This window comes from Apodemus sylvaticus, chromosome 3 (genome assembly GCF_947179515.1).
Source record: "Apodemus sylvaticus chromosome 3, mApoSyl1.1, whole genome shotgun sequence".
Taxonomy (NCBI): domain Eukaryota; kingdom Metazoa; phylum Chordata; class Mammalia; order Rodentia; family Muridae; genus Apodemus; species Apodemus sylvaticus.
Window position 1 is genome coordinate 112,400,481 of NC_067474.1, and position 19,806 is coordinate 112,420,286.

Consider the following 19,806-nt stretch of genomic DNA (forward strand, 5'->3'; position numbering starts at 1 on the left):
CTTTAACTCTCGGTCTACATCAGTGCAAATAAAGGTTAAATCTCTCACCAACCATCATGAACTAGTCTAATAACTCACAAGAGGCTCTGGAAAAAGAAACCGAGAAAGCAGGTGTGCAAGCCTGATTTAAACATGCAAAAGCAGCAATGACTGCGGGCAAAGGCACCATAATCTTCCCATTTCTTAAGAGCTCCGCAAGCAGGGAAACTTCCCCTGCACCAAAACCCGGATCCCGGGAGCGGGGCCTACCCACTCAGAGGTGGCTCTGCAGCCGGGAGTCCCGACCCGAGCTTGCGCTGAAGGCCGGGGCTCTCATTGGCCACATGCCGTGGGGGAGGAGGAGACTGCGCCGAGAGGAAGGAGGGGACGCCAGAGCCTGTCCCTGCCCCCTCCGGCCCCTCCGCCTCCAGCGTGGTTACTATGCAAATTGCAGCGATTGCGGAAATAAACAAGGGGGTAGGGAGAGGAAAGAGGGGCTGCTGGAAGGATCGCAACTTCTGCAAAGTCTCTTTCAAGCACACCAGGCAAATCCAGAGAGAATCTGAGAAGCAGCCAGCTCGGGTTAGATTGGATCGCTTTCAAAGAGGAGAGAGAGAGAAAGAGAAAGAGAAAGAGAGAGAGAGAGAGAGAGAGAGAGAGAGAGAGAGAGAGAGAGAGAGAGAGAGAGAGAGAGAGAGAGAGAGAGAGAGAGAGAGAGAGACTGCGAGAGAGAGGGAGAGAGACTGCGAGAGAGAGAGAGAGAGAGAGAGAGAGAGAGAGAGAGAGAGAGAGAGGGAGACAGAGAGACAGAGCGAGGGAGGGAGGGAGGGAGAGAGAGAGAGAGAGAGAGAGAGAGAGAGAGAGAGAGAGAGAGAGAGAGAGTTCTGCCATCCTTGGTGGAAGCCTTTTGATTTGGAGTTAAAAAAAATTATCCAAGAAGCCTGCAATTGGCCAGCAGCTTTAAAAAAATCTCTTCCGGGTTTTCAACGGTTCCAAGTTTATTTAGCTATTTTTTTAATGCAAAAAAAACAGGGACAAGCGATGAAGCAATTCGTCTGAGCATTTTAAAGTTTCTCACGTACTCTTTTTACATTGCAATGGTACGTGGTACATCTTAAACTTTCTATTTTACATTTATACGATATGTGTTATATAAACAACGGTAGAATGGTTATGCTTAATGGCTAAGACTTTAAATTTTTTCTAGCTCGAATATGCACTTTAGTGATTGCTGGGTAAATGTCTGTTGCGATGGTTTTCTTTTAAAGATGCAGCTTTGTGGATGGTGTTTTTGTTATATGCAGCAGAGATCGGGTTTCTTTTTCTTTTTCTTTTTTTTTTTTTTTCAGGATTTGAAAAAATTGCTGAGCTTAACAGATTTTTCTTCCTAGCGCTTGCTCCGTTCCAGAAAAGGGGGGAGGGGGAGGGGGGATCCTGTACGTGCTCTGCTCTGTTAAAGACGTCTGGCCTCTGCAGTCAACCTAACCCGAAAAGAAATGTCTGGACCCGAGAATAATTGACGATTCGATCCTCTAATCAATGGGACAACATGCGAGATTGACAGACGTTCTATCCAATCATGAGAAAGCTTGAGCATACAATGGTTCGTAATAGCCATAGGGGGCGGGGCAAGTGAGATCAGAAGTTCTCTGCAGTTCTGAAGGGGATGGTGTGTAGTTCAAGCTGTCAAAGATACCAGCGCTTCCGGATTTAGCAATTACAATAGGAAAGAGGGTTTTTTGGTGGTGGTTGTTGTTTGTTTAAAGTAGAAAAAAGGCTGTTGTGGGGGTTGCATGGAAGCTATGTGACTTTTAACTTTGCTCTTTTGGAAAATTCTGGTAGAGTAATATTTAACCTTGCATTAGTTGTTATTTTTAACACTAGGGGAAGTTGGTAACTCATAGAAGAAGCGGCTTGGCTTCTTTGAGAACTATGCCTCAATTTGGTACTGCACTAAGTGCTTTAGAACTTCTCACCAATTCTTTTAGAATCTTTGATGTATTAGAGAAAGAGAATGACCCATAGGTAGACTGACAACTGTGCTATAGATTTGAAAAGGAGGAGGGAGAGACTGGATTTTCCTGAATTCTACTGTTTCAGATTATGGTCAGTAGCAAGGAGCATATCGCATTTCTTTGTGTTACCACAACAACCCTCCTGGCCAGTGCATACATGGGAGATAAGTGACTCCCTATTAGCTGGAGTCTGGCCTCTTGCTTGAAGTCCTTGCCATCTACATAGTGGAAACCACCTACCTTACTTTGTCTTGGAGATGTAACTTGCAGTCTCTGGTTCAAACCTATTAACCCCCTTCTAATTCTGTAGGGAATACGTGGAAAATAATATGGATTCTTTACTTTTTAAGGCAGATTTAGTTCTCATTCAACTATTTCCTGAGGCTTTGGGCCTTGTAGACAAACCTGGTTCGGAAACTTGATGTGAAAACCCACTTGTGTGCTCAATTCATCAACATGATTCAATTTGGGATTATATGCAAGTAAGAGAAATCTGCACACAAGTGACCAGCAAGTAAAAAAGAAAAGAAAAGAAAAGAAAAATCAGTGAAGAAAAATGCTGGAAAATACTAGCTAAGAGTTAGTGTTGGTGATAACTATAGAGCAAATGGTACTGACACTTAGGAATCCTGGTACTGTCACTTAGGAATCCTGGTACTGTCACTTAGGAATCCTGGTACTGTCACTTAGGAATCCTGGTCCCATTTTCACTACTTTGGGCATTAAAATCTAAATCACATTAATACAATTTCCCAACTAAATAGAAAGGAGAGGTATTTCAGATATATGTAGAAGTGAAACTTTATTGACGTAATTTATACATCTAAGAGGATTTCACTAAAGCTGGCAAGGTAACGTTTCTGCAAATAAAACAGTAAATGCAAGGCTGGGCTCTGTGCCAGGGAGAATATGGAGAGCAGAAAGCAGGGCAGGAACCTCCTTTTTGCAAAGACAATCCGGTTTCAAGGCAGCCTCCTACCACTTGCAAAATAAACGATTGGAGTAATGTTTCCAATAAGGGTTTACCCTTCCTAACAATGGGTCATTTATATGATTGCAATAAACTAGTTTTCATATATCACCTGTGTTTCCTACACTCCCTATTCTCCCTTCTCTTTGCCCCTCTCTTCCCTCCCCCCTCTTTCCCAGATCCTCCTTCCTCTCCCTCTCACTATCTCTGTGAACTCTAGACAAGGATTTACTTTTGCAACCTAGAAGAGAGGAGAAAGTTAGAAATGCTTTTTTATCCCGGGTCTGTCCTCTGAGGAACATCTGTTTCTTTGTGTGTTTAAATTTATGCCTGTTGGAGAGAAAGTTACCAGAAGCCATTCTGTAACTGTAACTCTTCTACGGTATTTTTCTCAGTCTAGTTTGCAAAGGCTGTAGTTGGAACTGGGCTTTGTAGTGTTCCCCCGCCTTCTACCCTCCTCCGGAGCGGGGGAGGGAGCGGGAGCTGGCACAGATAGGAGAGAAAGCAGGAGCGGATGTGGAGGGCTTTGGTGCTGAACTTGGATCCAGCCCTTGCCTAGAGGGCGCAAACAATCGTCCCATATCCAAAAGTCTTACGAAGGGCGCCAAAAGTTACTTAAGATAATATTGCTAACCGCAGAATGCTGGAAATCGCGGGCACATCCACTGCTGCAACAAAAGAAGTTTCTAAAGTGGAAATATCAGCATTCAATTACTTTCCCCCCATTTAAAAAAAAAAAAAAAAGACCTGGCGACAAGAAGTTATTTAAAAAATCCCCTTGAGAATCAAAAGTTAAATTCTTTGCTGTTTTGGAAAGAGTCATGTGTGAAGTGTATCTATACACCAAAAAAAAAAAAAAAAAAAAAATGCCACTTTGGAAGAGAGCTTCCCCAGAGCACACACACAGGACAATAACTTGTCACTGTGCCTCAGTTACATGTTGGGTCCCTCAGCCAGAAACTTCTGTCGAGGAAACTTGGAGAGTCTTGAAGTTATAGATCCCAGCAAAGGCTTTCGTAGCCAGGAAGGTTTCTCTAACTCCTCTTAGCTTGGAGGCATTTCTTCCTTACTGAAAGCCACGAGAACCAAGGAAAGACGATTGCTTAGTTTGGGAAAATGGACGTCCTAACTAAAGGTTGAAGCTATGTCTTTCAATCCTTAATACGTAATCGGAATAATATGTAACCCAAGAATATTCGAGAGCAGGGGGCGGGTGGGAAAGAATGGATTCTTGAGCATTAGCCCTAACTGGACTAGAGAACAAACACACCTTTAGACTGCCGGCTGTCGCAGCAGAACATTATATTTGGCCTTCTCGACTAGCATTCTTACCCACCCCGGGGGGAAAAAATCTGAATGAAAGTGATCATACTCCCTCATTCTCTTCAGTCGGGTGGGCATGCCTGTAGACTCTAGCCCTGTCACCTCCACCAGGGAGCACGTCCCCAGTCTATGTGCCAGAGTCGGAATCTGGGGAGTTTTCAAGAAGAGTAGGTAAATACAGAGGGCTGGACAACTTCAGGAAGGAGAGACGGAGAAATTGAGAGTTTGGAGGAGACAGGTATACTTTTCCCCTCTAGGAGAAAAGGGAGTCTAGAGAAAAAGTGTTAGGTTTAAAAAAAAAAAGAAAGAAAGAAGAAAGGAAGGAAGGAAGGAAAGAAGGGAAGAAGGAAAGAAGAAAGGAGGGAGGAGGTAAGGAAGGGAAGAAGAAAAAGAAAGCTGGAAGAGCAGGCTTGCTGGCAACGAGCCAAACCCTAAAACCGCCCCCCACCCCCCGCCAAAACAATACTTTAGCAAACCTAAAATAATTGCAGGAAGCTCTTTGCCATCTTGAGAACTATTCCCAGGGGGAGGGAAAAGTTGGGATGCACAAACACACACCTTTCTGGAGTGTGTCTGGGGAACAGGGACGCAGAGGTTAGCCCACGTCTAGTCCTGGGCTTCCATTTGGGGATACAAGCACACCCCTTTCTTAAGGGGGCAACCCTTTCACAGTTTTCTTAGTATACAGAAAAATGTCCCACCTAAACCACTGCTGTTTTGACGTGACAGAACTTTTTTGGGCGTTTATGTTTAAGCCCACCAGCTCCCGAGTTCTGGGAGAGAAAAGCGGTCGCTCATGACTCTCCGCCTTCCTTTCTCCGGATACCTCCTCCCCCGCAATCTGGGGAATCTTTGGGGTGATCCTACTATTGCCCCCGCACCGGATTCTGATTGCTATAGGGTCATAGCTGAAAAGTTAGGCTTTTGTGCATATATAGCAGACTGCATTATTCCCACAGAAAGCTTCGCAGGAGAGATTACAACGCTTTGAGCTTTACCGCATTTCAGAGGAAGGGGGGAAAAGTTACCTCGAAGGTCTGATTTTTACAAGAAATTTGCATACATGCAAATGTACCGCGCGCCCTTCTCCGGGGTTCCTAGGGAGCCCACCCAGCGGCCCATGGGGATGCGGGGCGCCGGGATAAAGTTGCTCCAATCCTCTACCGTCGTCCGCGGAGGGCTGCGGCGCGGGTGGGGGGATGGGGAGGAGGAAAAGTAGTTTTGTTTGCTTAAGCACATCCTGTGGCAGCCTATAGCCACCCGGAGGACACGCTGAAAACCGCTCTGCGCCGCGTTCCCCGGGACCGCGCCGAGCGGGGCGGGGGCGGGGGGCCGCGGGAGGCAGCCAGCGCGGAGCAAGCGAGCAAGCAAGCGGCGGGCGGGCGGGCGGCCGCGCAGGCTGGGGACCGGTGTCAGCGCCGCAGCCGCCCCTCCCCCACCCGGCTCCCCCCACCCCACCCCGCTCCCCCCCACCCCCCACCCCCCCCTCGGCGGCGGCGCGAGCGGGCGGCGGCCGTGCGGTGCGGTGCAGAACGCGGCGCAGGCGGGCGCGCGGGCAGCTCGCGGGCACCCGGCCGGCCGGCGCGGGAGCGGGAAAGGGTGCGCTATGCCTTTAACGCCCGCGTACAGTAGACAGTATAGTGGAGTGTAGGGAAACTCTAGGCGGGGTTAAAGTTCAGCGCGTGGAGCGGCAAGAGCGCTGGCTGCTGCAGTTGAGCCGAGTTGGAAATGTGAACGCAAGAAGCAGGCTTGATTTTTTTTCCTCCCCCCCTCTCCTAGCTCTCTCCTCCTCTCTCTCCCTCTCGCACCCACACTCACGCACACCTCCAGCCCGCACACAGACGTGCACGCACCCCCCGCCGCCCGGCAGTTATGTATTCTCCGCTCTGTCTCACCCAGGTAAGCCGCTGCGGGGGCGCGGGGCGGCCGTGTGCCTCGGCGGGAGCCGTGGCTGCGCGTGTTTCTGTGTGTGCGCGCGCGTGTGCGGGGGGGGGGGGCTGCAGCTTTAAGAAAGTAACTTTGTTTCCATGCGGGTGCATTCCTCCTGCTCGGCCATTTGTGTGGGCACATGGCTAATGGCGCCCTCTTATTAATACGTTAATTAATATCGGGGCGCCGGACTGCGGAGCTCCGGGGCTTGCGGGTGCCCCGCACGTGTGTCCGCGGCTGCAGCCCCTGACACGCTGCAATCTGGACTCGGCGGCTGCGGCGCGGAGCGCGGTGCCTGCGATTCCTCTGCTCCAGGGAGGGGCAGCTGAACCCCGCAAGCCCCGCACGCCGGCTGCACCGGGGCGCTCTGGCTGCCGGGGTCCTCCCGCGCCGCCGCGCCCCCCGCCGACGCCCCGAACTCTTACTTTTGTTTTGTGCCAGCTTTGCGGGCCGGCCCGGGCAGCGCCCCTCGGACGCGGCGGGCGGTGCGAGCCTTCGCCCGTGGGCTGCTGAGACGCACGCCCCGCGCTGGCCCAGGACCTTGCTGTCCTCGCCTTCTACCCGCGACCCCCAGGCGAAAGTTTCGGGGTCGGGCGAGCCCACGCCGCGCAGGCCAGAGAGCCGCCGAGGCCGCGGGTCGGGCCGCCAGGCTGGGCCGCTGCGGGCGGACTGGGGCTCCGGCTGGAGGACAAGCGGCCGCCAGGGCCAGAGTAGGCTGTCCCGCTGCCGCCGCCGCCTAGGCAAGACCCGGGCGGCTCAACCCGCAGGACCCGGCAACTTTCCCTGCAGCCCCACTCGCAGCGTGGGGCCTGGCGCCCCTCCGCCTGCCCCTCCTGCCCGAGCCTCCCAGCCCATTCCTCCCGGTCTAGTCTGCACCAGCAGCAAGGAAACACTGCTATTTTGCGGCTCCGGATCTCGTCCCGTTTGAATATATTATTTATTTTTCTCTGACTAAAAGGCATAAAGTCAGAGTGATTTGCGCTAATTTTTCTCTTTAAGCATGAGTCTTTATATGGCTTTAAAACATTGCACCCTGACCAGTAATCACCTATATGAAGTTATAATGCTTCGAGCACAAGGTTTCTTCAAAGGTCTCCCTCAAAACCCTGCTTACTGTGCCTTCTATGAGCTGGAGCTAACGGTTTACCGGGAATACTTTGGAAGGCTGAAAGTATCGGTAGCTTTTTCTCTCCACTGTAGATTCTGGATTTATTTCCCATATGACTTCTTACTGCAGTATCTAACAGTAATAACACTGGCTATTTGATCTCAGAAGACTCTTAAATGCATCTTTTATGTGGAGATGGTCTGTTTGGGATTTAGGCCTCACATTAATAATGGATAGCAGTTGTTTTAGTTATTGTAAAAGTCCCCCCCCCCCCCGCCGTGTCCCCCCTCAACTTCCAAAGTTACTATTTTAGTAACTTGTGGAAGTATGGAATGAAACTTCTCCAACCACTTCTGGCAAGGTTCACAATTGCATATGGATAAGATGCAAAGTGTAAGATAATTTGAATGAATTATAGTCTGCAGTGAAAGTGCTGAGATTCGAAGGCTGAAATTCTAGCTGGCAAAAGTTTGCAAGACATAGAACTTGTAGATAAGACCAGCTTGCTGCAATGGCGAGAGAGACCCTCAGGGACACAGGTTGTCTTCTCGAGCGAGATTTGGAAAGATAAAAGTTCTGGTCTGGGGTTGGGTATTTCAGGAGCATACCTGCGAATCCCTGCAGGCCTCAGGCACAGTCAGGTATTTAACAAAGTTAGCTTCTCTTGAGTTATTATCACGTTAAGAAAGTTTTTTTTTTCCTTCCCCTTTCCCCCTCCTACACACTTGGCAGCTTTGATTGACACATTCACTGGGCCTTCACACCACTAAGAGAAACGCTTATTTGGTGTAGCAGTTTGTGAAGAAAATGTACAATAAACAGGGAATAAAGGCTCATTTGTTTTATGAGAGGGTCTTTAAAAGTTGATTTACAATTTATTTAACTTTCTGGAATATTTATAATACGTTAGAGCCAGTTTCAGAAAGAAAAACTTGGGCCGTTTATTGCTCATTTAAAAAATAAAAAGATCCAGTAAGCATGGTGATAAATGTGCTCTCACTGAGAGTGCACAGCCTGCTTGTGAGCACTTGGAAGGGGCTTTACCTTGAGAAGGCCAGGCCTCTCTCCTTTAGATTGTGGATGGGCATATCACAACCAACTCATGTACCTGCCTAAATACTGACAATCCAGCAGAAATTTATGAGTAAACCTTTAAAAAAAAATGTAGTTTCCAACACTACCACTATTCTGTGGCTCTTAAACTTGGCCTGCTTTCAAACAGATCCACATTTTAGACGCTGGTTCAAAGTAATGCGGCTTTGAAGCAGGTCCACCCGTTTATCTTTACTGGTGGTCTGTAACATTCTCACCAACTATGTGTGTAAAAATTACTTTTTTCTCTTCAATATTTTTGAAATATTACACAGTTTATGGTGTTTTGTTCCGCAGCATGGTCTATGAGGACACACTCCCCACCCCCTGAATCATTTATGGCTTTCCTTGGACATTTCCTGTAATTTTTTTTTAAAAGTTTGGATGTTTGGGGAGATATTTCAGTCAATAAGTTGACTAAGTATAATTGTCATGTGAGTGAGGTTATATAAAATGCTGTGTACTTTTATTTGCGTCCTAGAAACCTTTGGGGGAATAATATATTGTAAATACCTCTGATGCAAAACTGGGGACGTAGACTGTCCGTGATGACTAGCCGACCTTATTCTCAGAGTTTTTATTTGTATGAGGAGATATTATGGACATTTGGTTGGCAGGTGAATGCAAGGCTTCTGAGCGTGAACTGATGCAGTTTGCAGTTTTTAAGGAGTATTTTGGGAGTACCTTTGGGTTAATAGCCACAAATGTTTATTTAATGTGTTTATTATCATTAATGAGGTAAAGCCTTAGCACATATCTGTGCTATATATTTGGAGCTATTTGCATTAAAAAATGGAGTCGAGTCTTCAAAATGAAAGCCTCCTGTGTAGTTTAAGCTTGACATCAGGGATTCTTTCCATAATGCCACAGAGCCATGGTCTCTAGTCTATCCTGTGTACATCTGGATGTCAGTCAATATGAAATACATAGAGTTTATGTGTTTTAGAACATTTCAAGGATGAGCTCAGAATTTAGTCATGTTTAAAGCTTTGTGGTTTGGCATGCACCTTAGTGAATAAACTGCGACTTTTCTTCCAAAGGAATAAAGATTCTTAAACATCACACAGTTTAAAAATGCTAATGGGTTATGGTAAAGAATAATATGATTCTTGTATTTTGCTCTTTTTTCCCCCCAACTTGAAGAATGCACACATGTTAACCAAAGCTCACTACTTCTTATTTTGAAAAAGACCAAGTTTCGAAAATGAACTTGAGCCATGGAGCCTAAAATTTGTGCAGAAAGAGGGAAAAGGCCAATTATTATAACAATTAAATATTCATTATATTATTATACACTTACTTTAAAGAACCCTGCTATATGTAATGTTTACAGTCTTGGTTAAAATTTGTAAAAATAATTAACAAATTTAACTATTAAAATATATTACCTTCAGTTTATAGTTGAATGTTTAAAATTTTAGTAATTTTTTTTAGTAGTAATACTACCCTTGGTATTAGTTTCTTGCATCTCAACTATGTATATATGCAAATTGCTATAACAAATATAAAAAAATATATTTTATATTTGTCCACCTTAACTGTTCTTAAGAAGTCACCAAATGTTCATCTAGTTTTCTTATCTTCATTTATTTGAAAGTAAATAATTTATCTCGAGGGGCATTTGTGGCAGAAAGCCGTTATATAAAATTGGCGTGGTCTGGTTAGTCAAGAGTTGGGTGTTCTCTCTGAGCATTTGTGAACGTTACTGTTTAACTTTTTTTTTTTTTAATTTTTATACTTGACTTTTCCAACCAGTATCAACCTAAGAGTCACGTATTTTTAAAGAAAACTGGGTAGCAAAATTCAAATGCTTTAAATTCAATTTTCTCTTCAAATTATCTGACTTTTAAAGAGGCCTGTAAAGGTTTTCCTTGAGTCTCCTGTTTGCTGATGGGGAAAAAAGCCTGAAATATTATTTTTAAAAATGAGCCAATGTGTTCTGTAGGGCTGATTGCTTTTGAGGGTTTCACAGTCCTATCAGCACACTAAATGTGTTCAGTTGCAAGAGTCCTGTCCCGGGGAGGCCTCCTGTTTACTCTCGGCCTGGAGCTTTGCTTTGTGTGGTGTGCCCCCCCCACCTTTTTGTTCTCTTCCCATAGTTCAGTAATGATTTCTTGGGCATAGATCTTTTATTTTAGCCAAACGAATACCAAGTCTTCCCTTTTTTTCTGTAGAGACCTGACATATTTTTTTTCCTAAAATTTTTTTTGGTAAATTATCTATAACTATAATATCCAGAAACATAATTAAGATATGACTGAAATACATGAGAGGCAGATCAGATTCTACATGGACTCTTCAGAGGAAAAGCCTTTGTTTTCATTGACGTAGAGATGAGTCTCACTCTTCGACTTCCAAAGACATTGACTGGCACCTGAGTGTTTAGGATTTGCCAATCTGGCGGCCAGGCCCTGGCTGTACTACAAATGGCGAGGTCAAGGCTGGGACAAAATTAGATATGGCCTCCTTGAAATAGGGTTAAAAGTATATATTTCTATAAAGGTTTAGATACACTGCACTTGCTGTGTAAAGGATTTGGGAAGTAGGCCGCACAACAGAATGTGCCAAAAGGTTTAAAAATGCTTAGCAACTCTCTCCTTTCAGATCATAGGCAACGGTACTGAGAGAGTAGATTTCCCCTTTCCCTGGTTGTCCTTAGGGATTTTAAGTATGGTTTTAAAGGTAATATAATACTTGGACCACATTTCATCTGAAATGAGGTATTTCTTTAGGGCAAGAGGCAAGTTGTCTCATTTTGTGTTGGTTGTATTCGTATTTTTGTTTCTATTCTTGTTCCTAGGATGAGTTTCATCCTTTCATTGAAGCACTTCTGCCCCATGTCCGCGCCTTCGCCTACACATGGTTCAACCTGCAGGCCCGAAAGCGAAAATACTTCAAAAAACATGAGAAGCGCATGTCGAAAGAAGAGGAGCGGGCCGTGAAGGATGAACTGCTAAGCGAGAAGCCGGAGGTCAAACAGAAGTGGGCTTCTCGACTCCTGGCCAAGTTAAGGAAAGACATCCGACCAGAGTACCGAGAGGATTTTGTTCTTACAGTTACAGGGAAGAAACCTCCATGCTGTGTTCTTTCCAACCCTGACCAGAAAGGCAAGATGCGGAGAATTGACTGCCTCCGCCAGGCAGATAAAGTGTGGAGGTTGGACCTCGTCATGGTGATCTTGTTCAAAGGTATTCCGCTGGAAAGTACTGATGGCGAGCGCCTTGTAAAGTCTCCACAGTGCTCGAACCCAGGGCTCTGTGTCCAGCCTCATCACATAGGGGTTTCTGTAAAGGAACTCGATTTATACTTGGCATACTTTGTACATGCAGCAGGTAAGTGTAACGGGAAGAACCCCTTCTGCTTTTTTGTGTGTGTGTCTTCAGATGGCCTCTGTGAACGCTGAACCATTCCTGACCTCCCCATAGCGCAGACCTAGGGCATCCGGCCAGTGAGGTTTCAGAGGTAAACCAGAGTCTAAACAGCTTCAACAACCTGCTGCCCCCTGTCTGAGGTGCCACCCTCATTCAGGTATAAAAGCAAAGCTCTCAGAATTCCCACTCAGGTCACATATGGTAAGTAATGCTGTCAGTGGTCTTGGGAATTCAACAGATGAAACGTTGTGGTCACATTTTTTTTTTCCAAGTCATGGTAAGAGGCTCATGACGCTCGTAATAAAGAGTAGATTTTAAACTGGGTTGTGATCTTATCAAAACACATTTAGTTTGTTGTTAGTTGCTTTTCTGTTGGGACTGTTTTTCAACCTACTGAGGCCTCTTGCCACCCCTGCCAAGTAAGAAGTTGGAGGTAAAGTTACTAACAAGATGCTGGTCACTTATGAAAGAAAGATAATCACATTAATATACGAGCTTAGCAGCTTCGTATGTTGGAACTCTTAGTGTTCTTACAAACAGCCGAGGGAAACCAACCAACTGAATTCTAAGCCAGTGACAGAGGGGTTCATATTAAATGTGAGCAGCTGGCATGGCCTGTCTGAATGCATTGAGAAATTGCTATTGGTAATTGATCCATCGACTTATGTTGATTTGTATGAGATTCACTATTGATTGTGAGACATGTCTTCTCCGAGCATGCTCCAGAATTTGGAAGAGCACTCAGGAGTCAACTGTTGAGAGCTGGGTGAAATACCGCAACTTCACTTTGTTCTTTTCGTCTTGTTTTAGACAAAGGCTCATTGTGTTACGTGGAAGCACAGGTCTTGTGTAACTTGTTGACTTTTTATATGTACAGATCAGTCTTACTAGATTGCCTCCACGGCACTTGCTCAAGCCAGATGGGAGAAAGAAAGTTGTGGAATCCAACCAGTGATTTGTTTAAGAGCACCCTTTGTCTCTCTGTGTGTGTCTCTGCCCCTGTTTCTCTCTTCTTATCGTGTATACACATACAGGCCCAGACACACACATTTTTTTTTCTCCACAATGAAGAGAAAAAGATATCACCTGCAAAGTCGGCACTATTTTGCAAAAGAGTCTTAAAAATCGAAAAAAAAAATTAACTTTCAAAGAAATGGGCTAACATTCCTCTCTGTTTTTTCAATATATGATTTAGAAAGAGAACTTTGGTTCCCCATCTGTCCTTACTTAAGAAACTGGAGAAATTGACTTTGCAAGCATGTCACATCATCATTTGTATTGTGTTGGCAGGGGCTAGATGTGTATTCAGAGGATGTGCTCAGAAAACGGTTCAAATATTTTGGGCTTTTGAAAATGTATACTTGCTCGTAAGGCGTGCCTGTTGCTTCAGTCGGTTCTAGGCGGCAGAAGTTCTAAACAGGGACAAGTGGTCTTTCCTCAACCCTCCTTACCCTCGCTGCTCATTTTTCTTGTCTATAGTAAAAGCAAAGTTAAAGGGTTTTTTTGCTTCTTCATTATTTGTATGTGTTAAGTGCCTGAGGGTGTAAAGGCTATAGGTGTTCCCAGTGCTTTCTTAGCATACTCTTTACATTGGGCGTTTATCTTTACTTATTTAAGAAAAGACTTTATTAATAATAGTGAATGTCCTAATTGGGCATCTTAGAAACTTGAGGTGCCAATGATTGGAGTTTCTGTCGGTTTGAGCAAGACCCACTCTGGGCTTTTTTTTTTAAAAAGTATTTCTCTGAGGATCTCAGGGAAAGTACCTTTAAAGACATTTAGCTGTCTTGTTCTTCCCATTCCCTGGCCCACCTTTCTCTGTCGGTGGGTTAGGACTGTGCCGATGCTTCCTCAAGCTAACCCGGTTGCTTAGCTGGTAGGATGCCCGAAGGATGCTGCCGTCATGCCATTTGGGAGGTTGCTTAGCAAGGTTCGCATTCTTGCAGCTTATGAAAGATTTATTGATAGCCACATGGATCAGACTACCTTCGGTTTGGTGCTCCTCATGTATCCCAGAATCCCTCCTCAGGCCTGAATACCGGCCAAATGCCTGGCCATTGGTTTCCAGAGCACCACAGTAATGGCTGCCTGTGTGCCGGCAACAGGGGCCTTGCAAAAAGAACGTAGTAAAAGCCCCCCCCCTTTTTTTTTCATCAGAATATACTTCAAATCTGACTTAAGATATTTTGAGATCTCTTATTTGTGGAAGAGAAGCTGCCAATGCCAGTATGAGGTAGATTGGTCAACCTATGTTCAGCTGACTTGACAAGCATCTGTTATAATGCTGAAGATTTGTAAACACTAAACAATGTTTTTACCTCCTTAAAAGTTTTGAGAACTTGCCAGTACTGGCAAGAAGCAGAGACTCTGAAGCACACGCTTCCCAGTCCATGCCAAAACCATTGTGGCCTTTGCACCTGTAATGTATTTTTATTTTCATTTCTTTGAAAATGTTCTTTTTCCCTTCCAGAATGCTTCCTTTCCTCTACATAGCTACCAAATTGAGATTTTTTTCTCCTTTTAAAATATGCACATTGATTATAACTTCATGCACTGGCTGCTTTTTTTTTTGTCAAAACATTAAAATGTGGATACTGGAAGCAAATGCATAATCAAATATTTGTTAAAAGCAGAGGCGATTTTTTTACTTAAGGCTTAGAGATAATAAAAGCCAATACTTTGACTAAATCCCTAAATCTGGTGGTATTAGAACTGTGTGAATTTTGTGGCAGATACACAGTAAGAAGTAGAGTAAAAGCAAGTGATTCCGTAAGCCTGAGACTTTCATCTTGTTCAGTCTATAAAATAACAAGCCCACTTTATGTCTTTAATTTGGTCTCTATTTGCATTGTCTTTCCAATGTATCATATGATGACTTGGTGGTATGATGCTATCATGGCAAATGGTTTTCTTTGTGGGTGTGTAACAGTAAAGCTAATTTATGACCAGCCTTTACCAGATGATCTGTATCAGAATCTACAATATACCCGGCACGTGGCAAGGTCACAATTTAAGTTGTTAAGGTCATAACCTTAGCCACCAGGCATTTGACCTTTTAGATAAAGTTAACCTTTGCTCATTAGTAGGCACTCAACCGAGAACTTTCTGGAGAGTTTTTTCTTTCTTTCCTTCCTTCCTCCCTCTCTTTCTTTCCTCTCTTTCTTTCCTCTTTCTTTTCTTTTCTTTTCTTTTCTTTCTTTCTTTCTTTCTTTCTTTCTTTCTTTCTTTCTTTCTTTCTTTCTTTCTTTCCTTTTTTGAAACTATTCCTATATAACTCTGGAAATGTAATCATTATTGTAAGAGTTCTGTTACGTTAGTTAAATTTTGCTTAGAGGTTGGACTTTTAAAATAATTTCTTTTGTGGACAGAGATGGCTTTATTTATGACAGAAAAGTGATAATCACTGTTTATGTTTGGTGCTACCTGATGTGAGTTAGAGAAGCAGCTCTGAGATTGTCTTTACTTGTGGTGATGCCTAAAATCTGCAATTAAACAAATGGAATTACATTTAGTCCAACAGAGGCCCTTGCTAATTTGCCGGTGGCAATGGGCCCAAAGCTGAAGCCCACTGAGCCACTGTCACTTTTTTAAAGATGAGGACTTTTCTAAGATTGCAAGTATTATTTTCAGCTGTCTTAAAAATCCACTTGGGAAGATTAAGTGACCAAAATTGCACCAATTGCTAATTAGCCAATGACAAAGGGACGGATGCTGCCCCAATGGCGGGGCAAGTGCATGTGAGTTTTAAGATGGAAAGCAAACACTTCTGCAGTGGAACCTTTCAGTACAGTTGCTACCGCTTGGTAGGTCTGTTTCCACCCTCACAGGAAGAGCTGTTTCGGTCTCCCAGCAGCTTGGTACCCATCCTGTAACCTGCAGGGCAGGATTACTCATCACCGCATCCCCTGTATCAAATTCTTCCTCTGGTTATGCTCTCAACAACACTCATTTTAAGTTGGAACTCCACTAGTCTGTCTATGATGAGCCACGTGTTTCCATTTCAGCCAAAAGAGGAGCTATTCCCATTCAGGTGCATGTTGGTTTTATTTTGGCCTCGTGACTGCCATTCCTTCATATAGTACTAGAGAAACCCATGATATGCAGATAGACCAGATGGTTATGTTGACAGATTGAGAATTCACTTCCTACTGCTTCAGAGCAGGTGTAAGATGAGGAGTGCCTGTGAGTGTGTGCTTTGTGGGCATGTGTGCACACCCAGGCTGCACCCAGAGTGCTGCTTAAGCAGTAGCAATGATTTCAGTAGTATTCAAAAGATGCTATTTTAAGTGTGGAATAATTATACATAAGGTTATAGTGCATAGACAATGATTTTTAAACATTAAAAACAAGTCACATTGTTTTGTTATATTTTATGATTCTATGTCAAATTAATTTTTACAATGCACTTTTAGGTGACTTAGCACATTTGTTAGAGGGGGGTTTGGATTTCTAACATATTCAGCATGTTCTGCTGGCAAGTACGTGTGTATGTGATGTGAGTGTGTTTATATCCAAGACCAAGGCTGTACATATATAATTAAACTTCTTAGGAAGCTTAACTCTTTAGCAGAAACTTGTGCACGTAGTTCCTGTGATTTGTGGTGATAAAGTATGTTTGAAAATGCAGGGATATATTTATTAATATATGATGATACTTAAAATTAAGAGAGACTTGTCCTGTATCTAAAATTCCAATCCTGACCTTAAGCTGAATCCATGGTAAAAATTTTTCTTTTATTAATGCATTGTAAGTTATTGATACATGTATTCAGTTTTATCTCTTAATTACACAAAGGTAGTTTTAGCAACAAGCAAACTTGAGATTAAATATGACTTTTAGAACTGTAAGTGGGCTCTGCAGTAACCTGAGGATAGTAACAATATCCTTTTCCTTGAATGTAGTAACAAAATCCGATCTTAGGACATAGTAAAAAAGATGGAGTTCAAAGGCAGAGCTCTCACAGACACAGAGCAGAGTTGCTTAGGAGGAAGCCTTTGAATAGAGGTCAGTTTGTTTATGGCTAAGAGGTTTGACTGTGTTGGTTAGAAAATTTCCCAATGCTATTGGCATGGTTTGCCTGTCTTCCTTCCCACCGGTGATGAATAGCATTAATTTAAACCTATTTAAGGCTAGTGTGGGAGAAACCACAGCTTTTGTTGTGGTCAGTGCTGTACACAGTAGGACTGGGTTAAGGCCTGGAGCTGCTTCCAGAGGATGCGGAACAGCCTATCGGGTTTTTAAATCTCTTGCAGAAGCAACTGCTCCCAAATGTTAATATAGATTGTTGAAACAATACTGAGGATTACAAGGAAGGAAAAAATGCAAATATACTCATATCTAGTTTTGTACCAATCCTTCAGTAAATTGGTTACTTAGAGGTGAGAACTTATGTTTAAAAATATTATAATTTGCAAACCCTTGTGGGATGGAGGAGAAGAGAAGGAAGCCAGGTGGACGAGGAAAAGTAGGTATCAACAGGCATGCATTGTTAAGGGAAATGTAAAACCATAGACTTAATCGCAAGTGGATATACTCTGAAGGCATTTTGGCCTATGCAGCGATTGTAAAGGATCTCAGACAGGAGGATGTCAAGTGAAGAAGTTCATCATGTATAATTCTACTTTTTTCTCTTTTGTAAAATTAATTTGAGACAAAACTGCCACTTGTAGCTTCAGAAAGTTCAGTTCAAAACTTAAGAAAAAATGTTTTGCAAAGACGTCTTTTGGAGTTTAGGCTTCCAGTCAGGGTCTCTAGGAGTCCGAGTGTGGCAAGGATGCTGGGGATGTGCTTCTGGTGTCTGTTGATTTGCAACATGTAACCCACATTGCTGGCCGCCTGGCCACTTTCAGGCTCTCCCTCTCACTGATGTAATGGCAGCCCACACATTATAGATCCAGACTCTGATGTCTCGAGCTCGACAGGATTTTCTCACTTCTACTTAAATAGAAGTGACGTTTCCCCCTTTCTCCCCCACACCCCATATTAGAGAACACATTCGTTTTTTGTTATGGTTACTGAAGTGTTTTAGCTAATGGAATTAGTCCTCCCAACACTGTTCTAGTTAAATAAACATGGGTTTGGAGGCAAAGAATGATAAGTCCGGCAAATGTTAAAGGCACCAACTCTACAGCAGAAAACATGCTTGCTGTTCTGTTTGCAAAAGAAGCTGCTTAAGAAACAATGAAAGAAGTCCATCCCACCTCTGTGCCTTGCCACTTTTTGGCCTTCTTTGAGCTGTGTAGCACATTGCTAATCCGGCAATGATTAGGAGAGCCATGGTGACTCTGAATTGAAGTAGAGTTACTTGAACAACTCTTGAGGAGTTTACGTTGACTTTTATATGTTTTTATGTCTTTCAAACACCTAACCTGGTGGTTGATATTTGCAACCCACATCTACTGAGAGTACAGATATGGGGCCTGAAGGAAAGGAATTGGCTTAGCGTGTCTGAGCCAAGGCCAACACTATACGGAGTTCAGCTCATACTTAGCTCGCTCTTATAAATTGCATTTTATTTTCCCAGTGCTGGGCATCCCCCCCCCCACCATTGCTAGGCTAGCGGCCTACCTCAGATTACTCCCTAGCTTGCTCTTTCTTTTCTTTTCATTCCCTCCTTCTTCTCCTCTTTAACTCTTTCCTCACATTGGTATCGTAAGTAACAAAACTCAGAAGAGCAGCCTGTAGCAGCGTCACTTGCTCAGAGTGACATCCAGGCAGGCCTGCTGATTCAAAAATCATTCTTTTAAAAGTCATCTAAACCAGCCTTAGATCATCTTCATAGCTTGTGTTTTTGTTACAGGCTCCATCTAAGCAGTGTCACACAGCTAAACTGTCAAAAGCTCAACCTTTTCCTGGAGATAATGTCCTCAGTAGTTCAAGTTTTAGCCGTAGACGAGACTAAGTCGGCGAGGAGAAAAATGGTCTCTTGTCAGTGTTAGGGTCAAAACTCTGGAGTGACTTATTGAGAAATAAGTCACTTTTAGAATGGTAGAGTGAATAAATGCATTTTGAAACACGTTTAAAATAATTTTTTTCAAGATACAGTTAGATCAACGAATTCTAGATTCTTTCAGATGACATTGACTATTAAACTAAAAATCACCTAAAAATTAATTTTAACACATTTATATGCAATTTTGACATATATATAGGGAATAATATTTTAAACCTATAATGTTTTAATTTTAAAATTAAAAAATGTTTTGCTTTGAAATTTGCCTTTGGTTTTATGTCAATAATATAAAAGAAAGCAAAAAAAAAAATCATGTTCCAAAAGAGGAATTTTATTACTTTAATTTTTAAAAATTAAAATAGAAAAATATTAAAACAGATGATTGATTTTAATGTCCTTATTTTATTTTTTGAAATTTATACAAGATTTTTTTTTTCAGGCTCAGAGAATGCTTTTTTTGAGACAGGTTTCTCTGTGTAGCCTTGGCTGTCCTGGAACTCATTCTATAGACCAGGGGATTAAAGGCATGTACCGCCATGCCCAGCCAAGATTAGTTTTTAATGATTGCAGTGTATAACCTAAAACCCATACAATGTGAATTTTACCACTGTAAATATAGTAAAAAGACCCACCACTACAATTTATACCACTTTGGTCTTTGTACATATTAATTCTTCTAAGGTGTATTTAAATCAGTTGCTGACTTGAACTTTTATTAAATAAAACAGAAATTTCTTTTTTTTTCCTATGAGACAGGGTCTCACTGTGTACCCCTGACTGACTTGCCTAGAACTTGTTGATTTAGGCACAGCTGAAGTCACAGAGATCGGCCTGCCTCTGATTCCCAAGTGCTGGGATTAAAAGTATGTGTCATCATGCCTAACTTGAAATATTCTATGAATTAAAAAGATGATTACTAAGTTGGGTATAGAAAATCAGTCCTGTTATCTCAGCGTTCTTCAGGCCGAGGCAGGAGGATTGCTAGCTTGGGCTATAGATCCAGGTCCTTTCTCAAAAGGTCAAGAAAGAGAGGAAGGGGCTAGTTTAAAAATTCTGTGAAACTAAA

At 43.2% G+C, this 19,806-nt stretch overlaps 1 protein-coding gene across 5 annotated transcripts in view; it reads left to right on the forward strand.

Annotated features, from left to right (window-relative positions):
- The first annotated feature begins 481 nt into the window (after nucleotides 1–481).
- Nfia (nuclear factor I A) overlaps nucleotides 482–19,806 on the forward strand; it is a 347,599-nt gene continuing 328,274 nt past the window's right edge. The window contains exons 1-3 of one of the 5 annotated variants that reach the window (XM_052176800.1): nucleotides 482–561; nucleotides 1,012–1,079; nucleotides 11,217–11,748. In XM_052176800.1, coding sequence (XP_052032760.1) covers nucleotides 1,077–1,079; nucleotides 11,217–11,748 — 535 coding nt within the window. In that variant the 5' untranslated portion in view covers nucleotides 482–561; nucleotides 1,012–1,076. Of the gene's footprint in view, nucleotides 562–878; nucleotides 1,080–5,533; nucleotides 6,187–11,216; nucleotides 11,749–19,806 lie in introns of those variants that run through there. The other 4 variants (XM_052176801.1, XM_052176803.1, XM_052176802.1 and 1 more) reach the window with 4 other exon arrangements.